This window comes from Piliocolobus tephrosceles, chromosome 20, assembly GCF_002776525.5.
Source record: "Piliocolobus tephrosceles isolate RC106 chromosome 20, ASM277652v3, whole genome shotgun sequence".
Taxonomy (NCBI): domain Eukaryota; kingdom Metazoa; phylum Chordata; class Mammalia; order Primates; family Cercopithecidae; genus Piliocolobus; species Piliocolobus tephrosceles.
This window is the reverse complement of record NC_045453.1, coordinates 48,446,606-48,467,329: the sequence shown is the minus strand read 5'-3', so window position 1 is coordinate 48,467,329 and position 20,724 is coordinate 48,446,606. Positions and strand designations below refer to the sequence as shown.

Genomic DNA, 20,724 nt, shown 5'->3' with positions numbered 1-20,724 from the left:
TGTTTCCTGGCCTGACTACCTATGACAGCCAAGTGTGACCCACTCAAGCCTTTTGAGTTTGACCGCCTAGAGAGCCTACGAAAATCCCCCACTGGGCACTGTGCCGCCCTCAGCAAGTGACCTTTGGAACAACATGACATCCTATGCCCCTGGATGTGATATAATATGAAAGATATAGCATTGCCCATGAAGTATGCTTGCCAAAACTGTTCAACATGAGTCTAATGGAACCACTCGTCTAACTTCCAGTTTATGGAAACTATAGGGGACCCAGTGGCAAGGAACAGATAAATCTAGAATATAAGACATTCCAAAAGATCACTAGCCTAGGTTCTTGAAAGGCAAATGTTATGGGAAGGGGAAGTGTATATGGTATCTTCTAGTTGAACTAAAAAGTCTACTACTAAATATGACTATTATATAGTAATATCTTGTATAAATATATTTTTATGATATGCCATAAAAGTATATGCATATAAAAACAAAATGGCAAAATGTTAACAACTGTGAAACACAGGTGCTGTTCACTGTACTGTTCTCTCAATTTTTCTCAATGTATAAATTTTCATAATTAAAAACAAGAAATGGCCGGGCATAGTGACTCACACCTGTAATCCCAGCACTTTGGGAGGCTGAGGCAGGCAGATCACCTGAGGTCAGGAGTTTGAGACCAGCATGGCCAACACGGTGAAATTCTGTCTCTACTAATAAAACAAAAAAATTAGCCAGGCATAGTGGCCAGCGCCTATAGTCCCAGCTACTAAGAAGGCTGAGGCAGGAGAATCGCTTGAATCTGGGAGACAGGGGTCACAGTCAGCAGAGATCGTGCCACCCGACTCCAGCCTAGGCAACAGAGCGAGACTCTGTCTCAATAAAAAAAAAAAAGAAATGGTTGCTTCTATTATATCTATTGAAAGATATCCTATCTTTCACTTACAGAGATTTCATGTAAATGAAAATATTAACACAGAGCAAAGAGAATTCACAGACGAAAACAAATCGTCAATAAACAGAAGGAAATTATTTCACCTATCTCACAATTGTTAACTGAGCACTTATTATGTTGCGAGCACAGCTCCAGGTGCTGGTGATTCAAGCCGTGAATAATAGGTTAAAATATCTCATGCAGTATACCTTCAAGTTGGGAAAGACAGAGGCAAAGCAGGACAAAAGGGCTGGAGACTGAATGGGGAGGCTGGTTTTGTTAGGGTAGTTAAGGAAGGCCTCTTCAAGAAGGTGACACACAAATAATGACCTGGATGAAGTGAGGAGGTGATACGTGAGAACACCTGAAGAAGGGTGTGGCAGAAGAAGGGAATGGTCAAGATGGTTGAAGAATTGCAGCTAATGGGATAACAGGATAAGCAAAACCTAAAGTCAAAAGAGGCTTTAGAAACTCCTCTGTGTGTATTAAGTCCCTGCTAATACTCTTGCACACCTGTCCAGTAGACATGCCCAGCCAAGAGAACATGCCAGCATAGAAGTGCTGCCAGGCTCACCTATCGGTGCTACCAAGCCATTTGTTTTGCACTTCCAAGAAGAAATATTTATTGTATGCAGCCCTTCTCCCTAGAGAAAATGTTCCTCATCACTGGTCCTATCTGAAATTTTTTTCAGGGAATAATATATTAACCTTAAGAGTATAATCTTTCTCTGTCTTAATGGATGTGTATGTCCTTATGCATATAAATATCATCAAGTTTCCACTTGCTTAGAGTATGAACCCCCATTCCCTAAGTTTACCACTGCTCCTATGCTCTCAAGCCAAGAGCTCCTTTTGAAATGAATGGACAAATGACATATGCAAAATGTTATTCTGTAGCAGGGAGAAAATTAGACTGTATATAATTAATACTTAAAGCAGACAAAGATCTTCACATACAGCTGTGGAAAACAATTTCAAAGAGCCCACAATAAACTATTTCAGATTTTATAACAACCTGGTGAAGAGTCTTAAAAATAAACTTCAAAGGAGGACTGTAATAAGGGAGAAAAAAAAATCCCCAAGATAGGGCTAAACATGATATCCAGTTTTAGCATGATGAAAATTTCTTTGCTAACAAAGAATTTACTAAGATGTTAGACTGAATTGTTTAGTCAAAAGATAAATAAGGCATACAGATCATTTCTGCACTGTTAATAAGATCAAATATTAAGAGGTCACATCTTTATTTTTTGAAACAACATTTTTTTCCTCCCTGGAAAATTTTCAGACTTAAGTTAGATGAATAGTACTAGGGAAATGAAAGTTTGCGTTCTAAAATATTATCTTTATTTTTCAGTGAATCTTTTGTCAAGTACAAAACCACATCTCTAGCTGGGTATGGTGGCTCACACCTATAATCCCAGCACTTTGGAAGGCTGAAGCAAGGAAGATTGCTTGAAGCCAGGAGTTTGAGACCAGCCTGCGTAACAAAGCAAGACCCCAGCTCCACAATTTTTTTTTTTTTTTTTTAATTAGCCAGGCATGGTGGTGTGTGCCTGTAGTTCCAGCTACTTGGGAGGCTGAGGCAAGAGGATTACTTGAATCCAGGAGAGTTCGAGGTTGCGATGAGCCATAATGGTACCACTGTGCACTCCACCCTGGGTGACAGAGCAAAACGCTGTCAAAAAAACAAAAACAGAAACAACAAAAAAACTACATCTCCTGGGACTGCTGCAAAAAATACATATGGATTGATTCTATTAAGTCAATACTAACAAAGACTCCAAGTCAGACAATAGAGTTTTACAGTTAAATAAATCTAACCAATCCTTACTGAGGCTAGAATCCTTTTAGGCAAAAAATGTAACAGAATACATCCCTGGAAAAAGATAGCGTGTAAAAAAAAAAATTCATCTGTAAAGGACATTTCATCTCCCCTTACTTATAATGTCGGAGAATTGTTCCCATAATAAACTTCTTCCAGAGGATTTAGTTGAGCAATTCATGTGAGAGAGAAGCTAAGAAAGTTCACTGGAGGGCAGATGGATGTGGTCTCAGTACCGACCAGATGAAGAGTGGTAAGCACCCTAGTGATTTACTCTTTTGTAGCAAGTTTCTGCATCACCTGCCCATAATCAGATGCAGTCTGTTAAGGAAAATCTCCCTCTAGGGTTAATCTCCCTCTAGGGTTAATAATATTTTGTATGCATATACATTCTGACACTGCTTTACAATGTTACTTGTAAAATTACAAAAAATAAAGGAAGCCCACTAGGACTTAGATTCTACCAACCACCACTGGAAAACTAGCAGATTTTTCTAATATTTCATTTTCATCTCATTAATGTACTCATCCTAGATGTATATTTAAAAACTCTCATTTGACACCAAGTTTGCAATTTAGAAGGAAATCAAAGAAAAATTATAAAAGATCTCTAACATTCACCCTGGCACCTAATCTGAGCCAAACACCAGGTCTGGCATCAATGAACTCATTTCCTCCAAATTTTGAAGGCATATAAGTTTAGCTCTATTTTGCCTACAGCAAAAATGTTATAAATGCACCCAGGTCATCTGGTTTACAATGTTTTTGTCCTGTTTAACTACAGAACTTGAACTGTATACTCAAGCACTAGTGTGCGAAATTCATTATATCTTAGTATTTTTGAAAAGCAAGGTCTATATCCTTAGATAATGACTATATTTCACTTCCGAGGTACTAAAATCCAAAACTATTTTGACAAACTAATAATGAAGTAAATACTGTAGCAATAAATTAATATACCAACGTAGGTCATCTGAGTTACTTTATTTCTACATTTTAAAAATTACAAACTGGTTGGGCACGGTGGCTCATGCCTGTAATCCCAGCACTTTTGGGAGGCCAAGGCGTGCGGATCACCTGAGGTCAGAAGTTCAAGACCAGCCTGGCTAACATGGTGAAACCCTGTCTCCACTAAAAATACAGAAATTAGCCGGGCACAGGGGCACGCGCCTGTAGTCCCAGCTACTCGGGAGGCTGAGGCAGAAGAATAGCTTGTACCCAGGAGGCAGAGGTTGTGGTGAGCAGAGATCACGTCACCGCACTCCAGCCTGGGCGACACAGTGAGACTCCGTCTCAAAATAAATAAATAAATAAAATTTAAAAAATAAATAAATAAAAATTACAAACTGGTAAATTTTAAACCAAAGTCCAACTCTTTTTAAGAGTACCTACTATAGATGCTTATATCTGGAGGGCACACAAAAAACTTCCAACTTCTTTCTGACTCCCTGTGGGAATCCATTTCCCTAAGGTTATAAGCATGCTTCCACCTATCCTTAAAACCATCTGCCTGGATCGTGAGTAGAAAATGTTAACATTCAGTATATTCTTCTTTATATCTTCTGGATACTGTTAAGCACAAATTTAGTTTTTGCTGGGGAGGAAAAGGTTCAGAATTGAGTAAAAACTTCTCATTAACATCTACTCGAGCATATATATGATATATATCTAACACATATTTAAAAAGTCCAGTTGTACCATAGGTAGTCAGATTAAAATGTAAAGTATGGGAAAACTGTATCAATCTCATTTATTTAAATATTTTGTAACATGCTGAAAGTCATATGGGAGGACTGGGTGATTCTGACACTCAATAATTGTTGACCGAATAACCACATACACAAACGGGGGCACACAGCTTTGTAATGTGCCTTTGAAAAGCCATGTCCAGCATGATTTAAAAGGGACATGCTCCTTTTGTGGCTCAGCTAGTTCTCTCTTTCTCTGCCTAGGCCTCCCATACCGCTGCTCTTGCCGCATGTTCTATGGTTTTGTATCTGGCCTGCCTTCAGATTTATACGCCCCATCTCTCTCCATTTTCGGCTATCCAGACCGAAAAGTCTCCTTAAATTTGACAATTCATTTAATCAACTGCCTTAGGCAGTAACCTCCCGCACCCTGCCCCTCCGGTGATCTGTTTGTAGGTCCCCACCTTATCTGCTCATGTGGATTTATCTGTGGTTCTGCAAGTGAATGAACAAACAGTATAAATCCATAAACCAATCAGGTAAATCCCTCCTCTTCCTGACACCAAATATACAGATTTACCTGCATTTATATTTACTTTTATTTGCCCCATTTTCTGTACCTTAGTAACTTCTTTTCTGTTGGAGCAATCCCAAGGGAAAGAAAACATGCCCTAAAAGTTCGTATCTTTAAAAAAAATACTTTCTCCTTACATACATTCAGGTACGGCTCCATGTCTTTGCTCCCCTTCACAGTGCAACTTCTGAAAAAAGAATGCCCACCTTTCACCTCAAACTTTAACCCACACCAATCTACTGAAACCTCTATCACCTCGCCAAGTGTCTGTGAGCCACTACATTAATACTGTTCCTCTGTACTTCCCAGCCGCTCCTTCTCGGCTTCTTAAGCTTTTCCCATCCTTTCAAGTAGCACTTCCTCTAGTATGTCAGATTAACAGTGCCTCATGTAGACTTCACCTGACCTCAGGGCCCATCCTGCATCCTCTTCTCTTATCACTGCTCTCTACTCCCACTGACACAGTTTGAAGTACTATTTATATGCTCCTGATCCTTAAGTGTGTATTTGTACTCTGATTTCTCTGCTCATCTCTCAGACTTATATCTCAATATCAACCAAACACCTCCATTTGTATATCTAATTGACATCTCAAAGTGATTATGCCACAAATGGACCTATTTACTTTTCTTCCCACTTAAACTTATTGTTCCCACATTTCTTCCTAACTCAGTAAATGGAAGAACATTCTTCCATAGATTCAAACCAAAAACAGGAGTTATGCTAAATTTCTTCCTGATTTAGCACGTATACTTCCAAAATATATCTAGAGTTCTGTTCTCCATCCAATTCCACGAGCGGCATGCCAGCTAAACAACCATCATCTTTTGTCTAGAGCTCGGCAAAAGTCTGGACTTGCAGCTCTCACCAGTCCTCAAACTGTTCTCTTTACAGGCACCAGAGTAATATGTTAATCTATACCAGATCATGTCTCATCTTTGTTTAAAGACTGTTCGGGCTTTCCACTATCAGTAAAGTAAAATCTCAATTTGTTGTCAGGACAACAAAGCCCTACAGGGGTAGTTTCCACTGAGTCTCCAGCCTGTCCTCACACCAATTCCCTCTCCGACAATGCTCCAGCCACACTGACGTCTTTCAATTCTTAACACCACACAGTGCAGTTTCTTACCTTGGAGTCTTTCTAACCACTCTCCCCTCATTTCAATGCTCTTCTCCCAGCTCTTCATGCCTGACTCCTCATTCCACAGGTCTCAGCTCTAATGTCATCATCTCAGAGAAGCCTTCTTTGCCTATCCAATGTAAACTTCCATATCTCCTACTTCTACCCAGTTATATCTTCTATTTCTTTCCTTTAAAACATTTACCATACCCTCATACTATTTATCTAACATGTCTTCCTTCAAACCAGACTCCATGAGGGATGCAATCCTGTTTGTATTATTACTACTGTATCGCTAGCCTAGCAGACAGCCTAGCACTTGGTAGGCAATCAAAACAGTTATTATAGAATGAATAAACAAACATGGCAAGACACTGGCTTTTTGTCCTAAATTTTATGTAAAAAATTCTGGCTTTGCTGTTTTTCTTTTTCCAAACAAAACAAAACCTATCACAAAACACACACACACACACACAAGAAAAGCCCAAATAGAAACAATTACCCTCTGGGAACATTCTGAAATCAAAAGTAAATTAAAAGCAAGCAAATTTTATCTATACCTTTTTTCTTTGGAACTTCTGATAATAACTTTAGAGAAAGTTTACTCTCAATGTAAATGAGTTGATTCCAAGAAACTGGCTACCCCAAGCCATCAAACCATTTAACTTACTCTTTGAATCCTATTCTGAGTTCTGCAATTTGACCAGACTTCACATGCCAAAAGAAACATTTTGGACAGAGAACAAGGAAACTATAATGCTTAGCATTTCTCCATTATAAAGCTGGTTTCCTGAAACCAGAGGATAAGGCTAAAATCCATCATCTTCTAGAAATGACCACTCAGGTATGATAAAAAGCAGAATATGCTAAGTTTCCACTTCTCTGTCCAATTCCCAAGAATCTCATATTCTGTAATAGACTTTATTTATCTTAATCTCCTTCTCATCAATAAAATGTCAGTACTAAAAAGCTGTAACAATCAGGAAATAATTTTGAGCAATTCTGACTTTCCTGTTGAGAACTATTCTGGCCCACTAGTCACAAGTGTAAAAGAAACAGGGAAATTTCATAAAATCCTTCTCTTTACAATGCCAGCTTGGAGCTGCTCCAGGAGCAAGCCTTTTGGGGTTCTTGTGTGTGGTATAATGATCAGGGGAAGGCAAAATGCATGAGAACAAATGGTAAGTGCTTACAGTGATTTCTGTACTGACTTATCAAGTATGGTCTGAACCTTACCAAACACATTTACACATACACATTTCCTCCACGTAATGGAGGAAAGAAAGAATGAGTAGTGCATATGAGGTGCAAACAAGGCTCCCTGGATATAGGAAATCAGATACCAGATAATTTAGGGATTCAAGGAAAAAGAGTAAGGAAAGCTGGCTTTTTAACTATAATTAAGCATAATGAGTACAAAAGGGATAAAATGAAACATAGATGCTTTTGTATATTTCAGCAGAAAAAGCTTTTATGTGAAATTTCATGCACAAATTTTAAAAATTATACACATATCAACATGCACATATAAACAAATTCGTTTCATACTTTTAATTCTTGATAGACTTTGCTGAGAGGGACCTAGAATGGATATGCTATTAAAAATCAGAGAATGCACACAAGAAAATAATTATTCCTCTTTCTATTTCCTCTCTTTCTTTTATAGAGTTGATCTGACTGGCAATAAGGATATTTCCCAGAAAGGAATCCCTAGTAAATTATTACACACATTATCAAAAGCCTCCTATATTAAAATTACCCCTTGTATGTAGAAGGGATGAGCTGGCCCTTCCCAATCAGATCAATGATTGTATGCCACAGGACAGACTTGCTTGTGAGTCACTAAATCGCACAAATACTAGCAATTTTAAAAGAATGATTAGTTTATATTGCTTCCATGCACCTCATCTTTTTCTTTAGATTCTAATTGAAAACTACAGATATGAGCTGGCTTACCTATTTTTTTAACTTCTTCAGCAAAGTATGGGTCATTCAAATCAACATCAGAGGGAAGTTCCTCCTCACTGGCCTCTTCAGCAAGAGCCTTAAAGTTGAATATAAAAATACAAAATTTCATTATTATAAGAATTGTAATAAATGTATACCAAGAAAAACTGTATGCATTTCTTTTAAACCAAGTAGTTCAATCTTAAAGTAAACCAGTGGCCAAGTGTGGTGGCTCATGCCTGTAATCTCAGCACTTCGGGAGGCCAAAACGGGTGGATCACAAGGTCAGGAGTTCGAGACCAGCCTGGCCAACACAGTGAAACCCCATCTCTACTAAAACTACAAAAAAATTAGCCAGGCATGGTGGTGCATACTTGTAGTCCCAGCTACTTGGGAGGCTGAGGCAGGAGAATCACTTGAACCCAGGAGGCGGAGGTTGTGGTGAGCCAAGATCATGCCACTGCACTCTAGCCTAAGCAACAGAGCGAGACTCCGTCTCAAAAAATAATGATAATAATAAAAAGAAAGTAAACCAGTTTTTAAATGGACCAGTTTATAAACAACTCCCACCTAAATTATTCTGTTTATTCAACAAATAATTACAGAGGCTAGACGCAGTGGCTCACGTCTGTAATCCCAGCACTTTGAGAAGCTGAGGTAAGCAGATCACTTGAGGTCAGGAGTTTGAGACCAGCCTGGCCAACAAGGTGAAACCCTGTCTCTACTAAAAATACAAAAGTTAGCCAGGCATGGTGGCGGGCACCTCTAATCCCAGCTACTTGGCAGGCAAGGCAGGAGAATCGCTTGAACCCAGGAGGTGGAGGTTGCAGTGAGCCAAGATGGTGCAACCACGCTCCAGCCTCGCAACAGAGCGAGACTCCGTCTCAAAACAAACAAACAAACAAACAAACAAACAAACAAACAAACAAATATAGAATACTTAATAAATGCAGGAAACCACGTAAGCCTTTTGGGAGAAATGGAAGTTATCAGATACATGGTTTCTGCTCTCAAAAATTTTACCATCTATTAAAGGAAATCAGACACATAAATACATAAATAGACAAATACATAAATAAAAATAATTCAAGATAGGAAGGGTTAGGAGAGACAAAGTGATGCAGACATTTGAAGGAGAAGATCTGAAGGAGAAGGATACTTTTAGATGAGTGATCAGTGATGAGAGGTGGCCTTTTCTCTCATAAAGCTGAAAAATGACAGTGATTGAATAACTCGAAATAGTGCATTGTGAATTATCTCTTACATTACTAGTTACAACAATTTATTTGTTGGTTAATTAAAGAAAATAATTTTTATTATGAAAATTTAAAACAGACATAAAAGTTGTTTAGGACAACGTAATGAACCCTCTGTTCTCATCACCCAACTTTAACAATTATCTTGTTTTATCTATAAGCTACCCCTAAAAACTGTCAGGCTATTTTTAAGTAAGTCTGCTGGTTAAATTTTTCCTAATCTAATTTGAACAGACTCTTTACTAAATTAGCAAATTTAAATAAAGCAATCAAATCTATAAAATAAATAGAACATACGTGAACTAAGATCAGGCTAACCAGACTGAATTTCTCTCTAGGAATCTAAAACATCTCTAGCCATTTAAACAAAAATATTTAGAATGCCATTATTGCTAAACATCCTGCATGCAAAAAGAACCCTACTCAAGCCCTAAAGAGTATTTTTTTTGACATTAATGTACTTTTAAGAAGAAGTGCTTCTGGCTTTTTTTTTTGAGACAGAGTTTCACTCACGTCGCCCAAGCTGGAGTGCAGTGGCGTGATCTCAGATCACTGCAACCTCTGACTCCCAGGTTCAAGTGATTCTCCTGCCTCAGCCTCCCAAGTAGCTGGGATTACAGGCGTCTGCCACCACACCCGGCTAATTTTCTGTATTTTAGTAAAGATGGGGTTTTACCATGTTGGGCAGGCTGGTCTCGAACTCCTGACCTTAGGTGATCCACCTGCCTCAGTCTCCCAAAGTGCCGGGATTACAGGCGTCAGCCACCATGCCCGGCCAAGAACAAGTGCTTCTTTTTTTTTTTTTTTGAGATGGAGTCTTGCTCTGTTGCCCAGGCTGGAGTGCAGTGGCACAATCTCGGCTCACTGCAAGCTTCACCTCCTGGGTTCACGCCATTCTCCTGCCTCAGCCTCCCGAGTAGCTGGGACCACAGGCGCCCGCCACCATGCCCAGCTAATTTTCTTGTGTTTTTAGTAGAGACAGGGTTTCACTGTGTTAGCCAGGATGGTCTTGATCTCCTGACCTCGTGATCAGCCCACCTTGGCCTCCCAAAGTGCTGGGTTTATAGGCATGAGCCACCGCGCCCAGCCAGAACAAGTGCTTCTAAGAATTTTTTTTTTTTAACCAAACTATTATATGGATTCAGCAGTACCATATTTTTAATGAAGAATACTTGCTATGTATCTACTTACACATTTCTTTAACTGCTTTATAGATCTAAACAACAGCTAGATCAAAATACTAGATAACATGGCATATAACAGGTATTCATTTCTTCAGCCATAATTTTTCAGTATCAAAATTGAAACCACTGAGGAACAAAGGGGCAAAAATATTTTTAACTTGAAGAAAATTCCTGAAACTCTTCTATATACAAAGAACCTGCGGAGTTGGAAAGGATCTGTTGGAGTCAAGTCCAGTACTGAGTATTGTAGGCTATAGAACACCCTGGACACTCAACAACGTATTTTGAATGCTGCTGACAAACGAGTCCAGACTTAGCCCAAATGAACGGAAAAAGTAAAAGCATAAGCTCGAAGCTCCCTGCAAATGAAAATCAAACAGAATACCTGCTACAATTCTCAGAGTGACTACTTTATTGACCCCATAAGGGCCCACTTGAGACATTTCCAGTAAACAGATAGCTTAACACTTGTGGAGTTATTTCATTTAAAAGATATTTTGCAGCCTACTGAGTTTGAAAAGGAGTTCTAGGGAAGAAGAGAGTTAATCAGCACAACAATGGGAGCAGGGCTCTTACCCCATGTGGTGTTACATGTATATTGTTTTCATACATGGGTTCTGGCTCGTAAGTTCCTTAGCCCTTGCTACAGTCCTTTGTGTTCAGTCTTAAGGGCAGGACTGTACTCTTCCCTCACCTTTCTGATTGTGTGTCTTAAGACATTTCCCAGACAGACTCCTGCCCTGTACTCTGTGGGAAAGGAATGCTGGCATCACGAAGCTTCATAAAAAACCAAGAGAAATGAGTTCACAGAGCTTCTGGGTAGCCGGACACATGGAGGTTCCTGGAGGGTAGAGTGCCTACAGAGGCATGGAAGCTCCACACCCCTTCCCCCATACCTTACCCTATTTCCTCTGTATCCTTTGTAATATCCTTTATGATAAACCAGCAAATGTGTGTGTTTCCCTGAGGTCTGTGGCCACTCCAGCAAATTAACTGAACCTAAAGAGGGGGTCATGGGAACCCCAACTTAAAGCCAGTCAGTCAGAAATTCTGGATGTTCAGACTTCGGACTGGTGTCTGAAAGGGTGGACATAGTCTCAGGGACTGAGCCTCCAACCTATGGGATCTGAAACTATCTCCAGGTAGTGCTGGAATTGGAGGACACCCAGTTGGTGTCCACTGATTAGTGTGTGGAGAAATCTCCCTACCCATTTGGTCACAGAAGTCTTCTTCTGTGTTGACAGCTGTAATGTGAGAGCAGAAGAAAAACACAGTCTGAAAGAATTTTTCCCAAAACACCCAATTTCTCCATTTTACTATCCATTTCCACAAACACTGACTACAATAGAAGTATAAAAATTACTCCACTGCATCACTCAGCTTTGCATCTCTCTACCTTTACAGCACTAAAAGTCAAAGCTGTACCGCAAGCATTATAAGAACACACAGTATAGAAACAGTATAGTAGAGAACAGAAGAAAGAACACTGGTCTGAGTAATTGTGGATTCTGGTCTCAGCTTGGCCACTGGTATGCTATGTAACCTCAGACTAATCAGCTAATTTTTTTTTCCAACTGTAAAACAGGGTCGGACTAGAATTAATAATTTTAAGATTCCCCAAGTTGCAAAATTTTGTCATTATCAATGATAATGCTCTAAGGCACACCACCACCAGAATGCTGCATTTCAGTGACAAGAGCATTTTTAGTGGCAAAAACCTAAGTGATCTGTGCTATTACCGAGGACTCTGGAAAACTCTGGAAAAGATGTTATTCCCTGAACAACGTGAGTCAAATCATATTGTCCACAGACACCATGTTAACACAGAGGAAACACTCTTTTTTTTTTTTTGAGACAGAGTCTTGCCTTGTCGCCCAGGTTGGGGTGCAGTGGCGCAATCTTGGCTCACTGTAACCTCCACCTCCTGGGTTCAAGTGATTCGCCTGCTTCAGCCTCCCAAGTAGCTGGGATTACAGATGCGCGACACCACGCCCAGCTAATTTTTGTATTTTTAGTAGAGACGGAGTTTTGCCATATTGGCCAAGCTGGTCTCAAACTCCTGACCTCAGGTGATCCACCTGCCTTGGCTTCCCAAAGTGTAGGGATTAGAAGCATGAGCCACCGCACCCGCCCAGGAAATACTCTTGATAAAGGAATTTAATGACAATAAGGTGATAGATGAGCCATAAGATAATATTGCAAGGTGAAAATGCAGGTTGAGAGATGGCAAGTATGGCATAATTTCACTCATGTTAAAAACCTCTATTTGCACATATCCTCAAGGAAAAAAAGTCTGAATGTACCTCTTTTGCTCAGAAACACCGAACAGAATCATACTGCTTATATCTAGATATTAACTGAACTATGTGTTTTTTGTAGGTGGCATGTAAATGTAAAATGTCAGAATGCAGCAGTTGAAGTGGCTCTGGACTGTGACCAGGCTTTGCATGCCATTAGGTGGCCATGCTGAAAATACTTAACTTACTGCATTCTCACTTTCCTCTTTCTTAAAACTGGGATGATGACAAGGCCTACTTCAGTGAGTGGTTACATTTTGAGATAATGGATCCCAAGCACCTGGTACCATCTGATACATGGTTGGTATTCAATAAACATTTGGTCATAATTATCGCTGATACCTTCTGTTTCCTTTTCAGCCTTTTTTTCTCTTTCTTTTTCTCTAAAAATTGTTCCCAAGGGGTCAGTTTATCTTTTCCTTCCAATTTGTTCTTGACCATCTCTTCTGCACTTTCTTTAAGACCTGAGGAAAAAATCCAAATAGTTTAGCTTAAAATGTCTTATTGTCTGGCAATCACTTAAACATATAATTTATAAAGAAAAATATAATTTATGCATATTTAGTAGAGTAACAAAGATAACATGCAATGGTAAACATCTGTAATACCCCAATATCACACACTGACATAGGACCAACTTGTATAAAAGTTATTCCCTAATAACAAACAACAATAAACCTAACCAAACAACATCAAAACAAACCACCAAACAAACCTAGCAACTTGATACATGGTCAAGCAACTAAAGAAAAACACTGTATTTAGGCTCAGGCTTCATTTCTCTAAACTTTTTTGTTTTGAGATGCTAAGAAAACTTCTGAACTAATTCTTCTCAGGATACTAATTAATTTTTATAGCAAAAGACTAGTGGTTTCTCTTGTCTTTAATGACCCCACGTGCTTCTGTCATCCAAGTGAAAGCCTGTGTTCTCTGCAAACTACTGGTTTTGAACAAAAATTGTTCAGTAAGGAATCCCTGTTGAACTATCCCATGAGTAAAGGATTCTCAATCTTTTCTCAAGCACTCCTGTGAGGCCACATAGAAAAGATCAAAAGGATCACCAAGTTCACATTCTATTTCATATGGTTTAGTTCTTTCAATGCTGCTACTTGCTCTTATATTTCATCTCAAAAAGTCTTTCTTCCTATAATCTGCTGTTCCTGATTCACGTTTCTAGGTATCTTATGCAATAACGAGAGGGGGTAAGAAGGTGGGAGAAAAAGCCCTAAGGCTGATCTATCAGTTTACAAAGACCCTCATTATTGCCAAAATAAAGGAAATGTAAATACTGTGCTGTCCCCTTTGATAATAAAGATGTTTTTTTATTTTGTAGTAGTGTTTAGAGGACATACTTGGGTGGATCTTCAAATATTTAGATGACACAAAATTCATTAAAAAAAAAATGAGACGTGATCAATCCGGATCATCTTCTCAGACACATTCTAAATTCTAAGAAAGTAGAAACTATACTAAATATAATTCTCTTTTGCTGATGAGTTATATAGAGACTGAGAACATGTAGCAATTTGTCTAAGAACATGGAGGCAGGAAGCTGCACAGCTAAATTTTGAATTCCTGGTCATCCTCTCTACTATTATCAGATACATCTAAAATGCTAGTTTGACCTACAGAATGAAGAAATATATAGCCCAATAATAAAATCTAAAACTCTGGGCCTCTGGTTCCTTATCTGCAAAATGAATGGTTTAGATCAGAAGTATGCAACCCTTTCCTCCCATGTGCACTGATTTTTTCCCCCTCAAAACATTTGGTAGAAGTAAAAACATATAAAACAACTAAAAGTAGTGCTTTTGGGCCTTGAGCTTCAAAGAGTTTCAAACAGCTGAAATAGATCTCTAAGACCTTCCTTGGTTTTTAACCCAACACTTAATCTCCAAATTTCTATAGCTTAGAAAAGTATTAATGTTAACCTACATGCACACCCAAGGTAACATAGATTTGTTTTTATGACATACTTGCTGTTAGGATCTCTAACTTACAGGATGCGAAATCAGAACGCAATTCTCAATTTAAAAATGTTTCTTATGAGAAAAACATAATTCACTTTAGTAAATAGTTTTCAGGAGAAATGTGTAATATAAAACCACGTTTAGATCTCTGATTCAACAGATAAACAGCATCTAAGCAAAGTAAACTGGGATCTTCATTTGAGAGAAAGCAGCAAATTCTGATAAAACAAGTTGATTTCAAATAACAAAATAATTTATGTATTCTGCCTGTAGGTGAGCACACAATCAGTTCAGTCTAAAATTTTAAATGTACAGTAATATATCATTACATATGATGTTTAATAATCTTTGAAAGTATCCTACTATAATTTCCTCATGCATTAAGATTTTATTACTTCAAAATACTAAATTAATACAGAAATTCTTTCACCAAAAAAGTTATTTTCTGATTTTGATCCAAGCTCTTCTTCTAAATCACCATGATGCTAAGGAGGGTTCTGTGTTGTTGTCTCTTAGATGACTAGAGGACTGGGTTGATGTGTCTCAACCTTTTTGGGAGGCATGGGTAGCATGAGATTTTGATAAAAGCTAGTCTCTCTAGCACTGTACTGGAAAAACTTGCATACAATGTTCAGGGGATGTATGATATCCAAAGATCATCTCTGTGTAATGATCCAAGAGCTTAAGGTAAAGAACATTTATAGGAGCTGAACAGGTCTAGCCTGGGGGAAGATGAAAGTCCATTACCATAACTTTGAAGATTACCAGCACTGACATTTGTAGGTTCTACATCAGAAATTTTCTCAATTTCAGCATTATTGTTATTTTGGACCAGATAATTCTTTGTTGTGACAGGCTATCCTGTACATTGGAAGTTATTTAGCAATATCTCTGGTCATCCACTAGATGCTAGTAGCCCCACGTGTAACAATCAAAAATGTCTCCAGACATTGCCAAATATCCTCTTGGGGGGCAAAATTACCTCTAGTTAAGAATCACTGTTCTAGACAATGATTAAAAATCATTTCTAAAAAAAAGGGCTATGTCAATATTTGAACCACATAAGTGATGGTATCTTATTTGGTGCTTGATTACATAATGTCTTCTTAATTTATAAGTTTCATCTGAGCAGTCCTTTCTTCTAACTAGACCAAAAGCAGCTTAAAGTCACCTTCTTTAGTATTCCATAATATTTAGCATAGTGCCAGACACATAGTAAATACTTAATAAACACTTAATTGATCTGTCTTAAAGGAGAGACTCTTATTTCAAGCCAACTGTTTGATCTTTCATGTTTGGAATATATTCTCTCCAACAGAAAATGAATCAAAACTGTAGGATCGAAATAAACGGCCTTCATCCCCAAGTGGTTCATGTGGTTAAAAACAAAAAAACAAAAGGACTTATAGCTCTAAAATAATTCATGAAATGTTTATTCTTAGGAAATAATGTTTTTCTGGTACTTTGTTTACAACAATAAAGAAACAGTATCTTCAGTTTAATACAATCTGTAACTTTTTGCCTGGCTCTCACTTAATACACCCAAATAGTAGCATAAGAAACACATGGAAATGAATTCACATACCACCATGATAACTTAAGAAATGCTTTGTTCTTGTTGTCATCATGAGGTCATTTAAATCTCTTACCACAGATCACAGTTGTTTATGTTCTAAGTTCTTAAAAATATGCCCATCCCAGAAGCCTCTTGGCATAAGTACAAGAACATTCTTCAGAGACAGTTTTAGCCTCTGAGAGCAGCCACTATGTGACTGAAAAACAACTTCATTATAACTGTTTTTAGTTTTGCACAAATTTGTCAAAAAATTTTAAGTGCATATCCAAGGACTTCTGAATTAGTTAAAAATAACATCAATAATCCTACAAACAAGGGGCAAAAATCTCTCTCAAAGTCAACCACAAACATAGATGACTCAATTATGACAATAACAATTTAAGCACAATCCATTGAGAATTATTCTGGCAGTTTGCATACATATAAAAATATTAAATATCCTTGCAAAACCCACAAAAATAACAGTATACATTCCTCCTACCTTATTCATTTAAAATATCTGAAAAGTCTTCAAAGGGCAGGAGATCAATAACTTAAAATAACTCCACTAGGTACTATAATTGGTTTTGGTCATAAAAACAAAATGTACATTTAAACATTTCTGATATAGGCTGAAACTAGCGCTCTTTATTTAAACCTGACTGTGTAACACTCAATTCCAAAAGTAGCTTTTGAAATCTAACCAGACATCACCACTGCCACCAAAACTCCAAATTTGGAATCCACTTTGATTATAAGGCTTTTTTTTGAGACATAGTCTTGCTCTGTCACCCAGGCTGGAGTGCAATGGTGCAATCTTGGCTCACTGTAACCTCCACTTCCCAGGTTCAAGTGATTTTCCTGTCTCAGCCTCCCTAGTAGCTGGGATTATAGGTGCACACCACCACACCTGGCTAATTTCTTTTTGTATTTTTAGAAGAGATGGGGTTCACCATGTTGGCCAGGCTGGTCTTGAACTCCTGACCTCAGGTGATCCACCCACCTCAGCCTCCCAAAGTGCTGGGATTACACGCATGAGCCACCACGCTTGGCTTTTTAGAGGTAAACCACTGGCCATGCCCTGAGGAACAGTGTCATCAAAGGCACTCCTTCAAACTCTCCACTCCAATGGTTTGGGGAGAAGGAACCATACATTCACTCTCATAACAGGGGTCACAGGATATTTGGTCCAGAAAAGTAAACAGGATCTTTGCCAGGGCCATTTTTTCCTCCCTGGTAAAGTAGGTGACTATGTGCATAAGATATCCTTAAAGCATATTGGATAAGCCAAGTGATCAATCTTTCAAATAAGAAATGTGAAGATCTGAAGTGTTTTGAACTTGGTTCAGGATCTTACAATTTCTTGTATAAACTTCTGTAAATCCCTCTCTCCTAAACTGTTTTTTTTTTTTTTTTTTGATACAGGGTCTTGCTCTGTTGCCTAGGCTGGAATGCAGCAGTGCAATCACAGCTCACTGCAGCCTTGACCTCACAGGCTCAGGCAATCCTCCCACCTCAGCCTCCTGAGTAGCAGGACCACAGGTGTACATCACCATACCCAGCTAATTTATTTTACTTTTTGTAGAGATGTAAGTCTCACTATGTTGCTCAGGCTAGTCTTGAACTCCTGGGCTCAAATTATCCTCCTGCCTCAGCCTCCAAAAGTGTTGGGATTACAGGCACGAGCCACCATGCCCAGGCTCTCCTAAACTCTTACAGTACCATGGTCTTCTATTCTCTAGCACTTGTCACAGTTGCAATTATATATTTATTTGTGAAATTTAAAAAATTATTATTAGGCCGGGCGCGGTGGCTCAAGCCTGTAATCCCAGCACTTTGGGAGGCTAAGACGGGCAGATCACGAGGTCAGGAGATCGAGACCATCCTGGCTAACACGGTGAAACCCCGTCTCTACTAAAAAATACCAAAAACTAGCCGGGCGAGGTGGCGGGTGCCTGTAGTCCCAGCTACTCAGGAGGCTGAGGCAGGAGAATGGCGTAAACCCGGAAGGCGGAGCTTGCAGTGAGCTGAGATCCAGCCACTGCACTCCAGCCTGGGCGACAGAGCCAGACTCCATCTCAAAAAAAAAAAAAAATTATTATTAATAGGTTGCAAGCTCCATGAGGGCAAAGGTCATAGCCTGTTCTTCTCCTGACGGTAACTCTAGTGGCCAGTGAAAGGTGTGACATACGGCACACACCTTATATAAATGTCTGCTGAATAAAAGAGCAAATAAAAATAAAAAAATGAGTCAAATTTGTTCCCAACCTTACAGTCTAGGAACAACAATGCATAAAATTAAAAAGTAAAATAACAACTAGCCTTGTGAACAATAGTAAATAGCATAAATGACCAATCAGCCAGAGCCAACAAATACTCTTTGGATGCACTTAACACTATGAGAATAGTGTTATGTGGAAACAACACACACAGTCATAGGATAATAAGGATAAGGGTACAGGAAGCTGCTTAGAATAGGCGATTGCTTCTCATATAACCCTCAATTCTGTATCTTCCAAAACATTCAATGAAGTATCCATAAAAAATATGCCCAAGGTATGTGATGAATGAACACATGTTAATACTTTTTTTTGTTGCTGATTGTCTGAAAGCTATTTAACTGGGTAGAAATTGCTTTACATTTGTCTTGAATTTGGGCTTATCATACTCTTCTTCCAAATCGCCTTTTACTCTCCCTTGAAATGATGTCTTCCATTTACAATCGTATTCAGTTTACTGTAAATCAAGCTGCCCCTTCTTAGAATCAAATATTCTTAAAAACTAACTTCAAATACAAAACAACATTTGGGCCTCATTAGGGAGCTATTGTTTCCTGTATTTGCCTGTACTTTATTTGTATGTTTTCTTTGCCTTTTCGAGTAGTTTGTAATCACAATGTACACAATATCAAGCTATCCTAGTACTGACAAACTAAAATTCTGGCCAAGTCTGGCAAAGCCATTCTGCTAATTCATTTATGGCAAAGAAGACTGAAGAACTACTTGTTCTATTGTTATTTTTATACATGTTTACAGACAAGGTAGAAAATAAATGAAAACTTTTAAATGTAAAGAAACAAAAGGAATTTCTTGGAATCCAGTCACAGTAAGAAAGTTCAAACAGAAATACTAAACTAGATTAGATGCAAGGAGTTTTCCTTGGGGACAAACACTAATCTGCTATGGTCTTATAGGGATCTTTGGTTGTAATGGATTGCTGGCCAAGAAGCCAAGACACAGAGTTTGAAGCCTGATCACGGTGGGAGGTCCCAGCAGAGACCACTACATTAAGCCAAGAAGCTTAAGGGTGCTCACAGTGGGTGATGTCCCTTCCCCCACAAATCAGAGAGAACACATGCCTGTTTGGGCTTTGGTTATGGGCAGAAAGAGGGAAGTAAAAATACATTTTTCCCCATAGAATTTATAACCACAAACCCCTGGGTTTGTGGCTGGAATTCACACTACTTGTGTGGCCCAAAATAATCCAATCCAAAAATTTAGCTTCAATTGGTGTTGGATTGGAAGTGCTCTTAGGCATCTGGCAAATATTTTTTAAAAGAAGTACTTTGACCCAGGCTTCTGCAATTCCCTTAGGTAAAGAAAGATTCAAGAACAATGAGATCACAATCAAACTTCACAGAAACAAACTATAAGAACCATAAAGACTATGAATATTGGAATTATCAGGTACAGTATATAAATCAGCACTTTTAAAAAACAAAAGAGGAAATCAAAAGATCAGACTAACAAAAGGATAAGACTAGAAAAAAAAAAATAAACAGCATACCAGACAGAGGTAAAGAAAGAATTAATGAACTGAAAAACAAAAGTGAAGAAATTACCCAGCATGTTGTAGAGATTCAAAGGGATGGAAAATATGAGTTACCAGATTCAGAGTTAGAATGTACCACACGTATCAAACAGGATTTCTAGAAGGAGAAAACAGAGAAGATTGGGAAAATGTAATACTTCAAGAGAAAATGGTGGAAAAGTTTTCAGAACTAATGAAAGATGATAATCTTCAGAATTCTGGGTATTTAATTTTAAGCAAGATTAAAGCTAACAAGCAAAAAATGACCTACATCAGAGTGCAACTCTAGAACACCTAAGACAATGAAAATATCTTAAAAGCCAGGTACCCAAGACAGCACTGTAGGGCAAGACCACATCTCTCCTGACAGGATTCAAAAGTGGGCCTTGAGGGATTAAAATACTTGTTTTTTAGTCACACTGGCTTCCTGACTTGCACAGGAGTCAACAAGAAGTCTTGTGAGCTCACAGTAAAATTGCCCCTTCCCAGAAAGAGGCTAAGAGGGGGATTGGCTTGGTGCATCCAAGATAATACCCTTCCCTCCCTAATCCTCAATATTCACAGCCTCACTAT

General features: G+C 38.5%; 1 protein-coding gene across 3 annotated transcripts in view; it reads right to left on the bottom strand.

Moving 5' to 3' along the window:
- Positions 1–20,724, bottom strand: part of ESF1 (ESF1 nucleolar pre-rRNA processing protein homolog) — a 70,118-nt gene that overhangs the window by 5,498 nt on the left and 43,896 nt on the right. For all 3 annotated transcript variants that reach the window (XM_023217838.2, XM_023217836.2, XM_023217837.2), the window contains 2 exons: positions 13,159–13,280; positions 8,089–8,176 (listed from right to left, as the gene is read on the bottom strand). In XM_023217838.2, the coding sequence (XP_023073606.2) occupies positions 8,089–8,176; positions 13,159–13,280 (210 nt within the window). The remainder of the gene's footprint in view (positions 1–8,088; positions 8,177–13,158; positions 13,281–20,724) is intronic.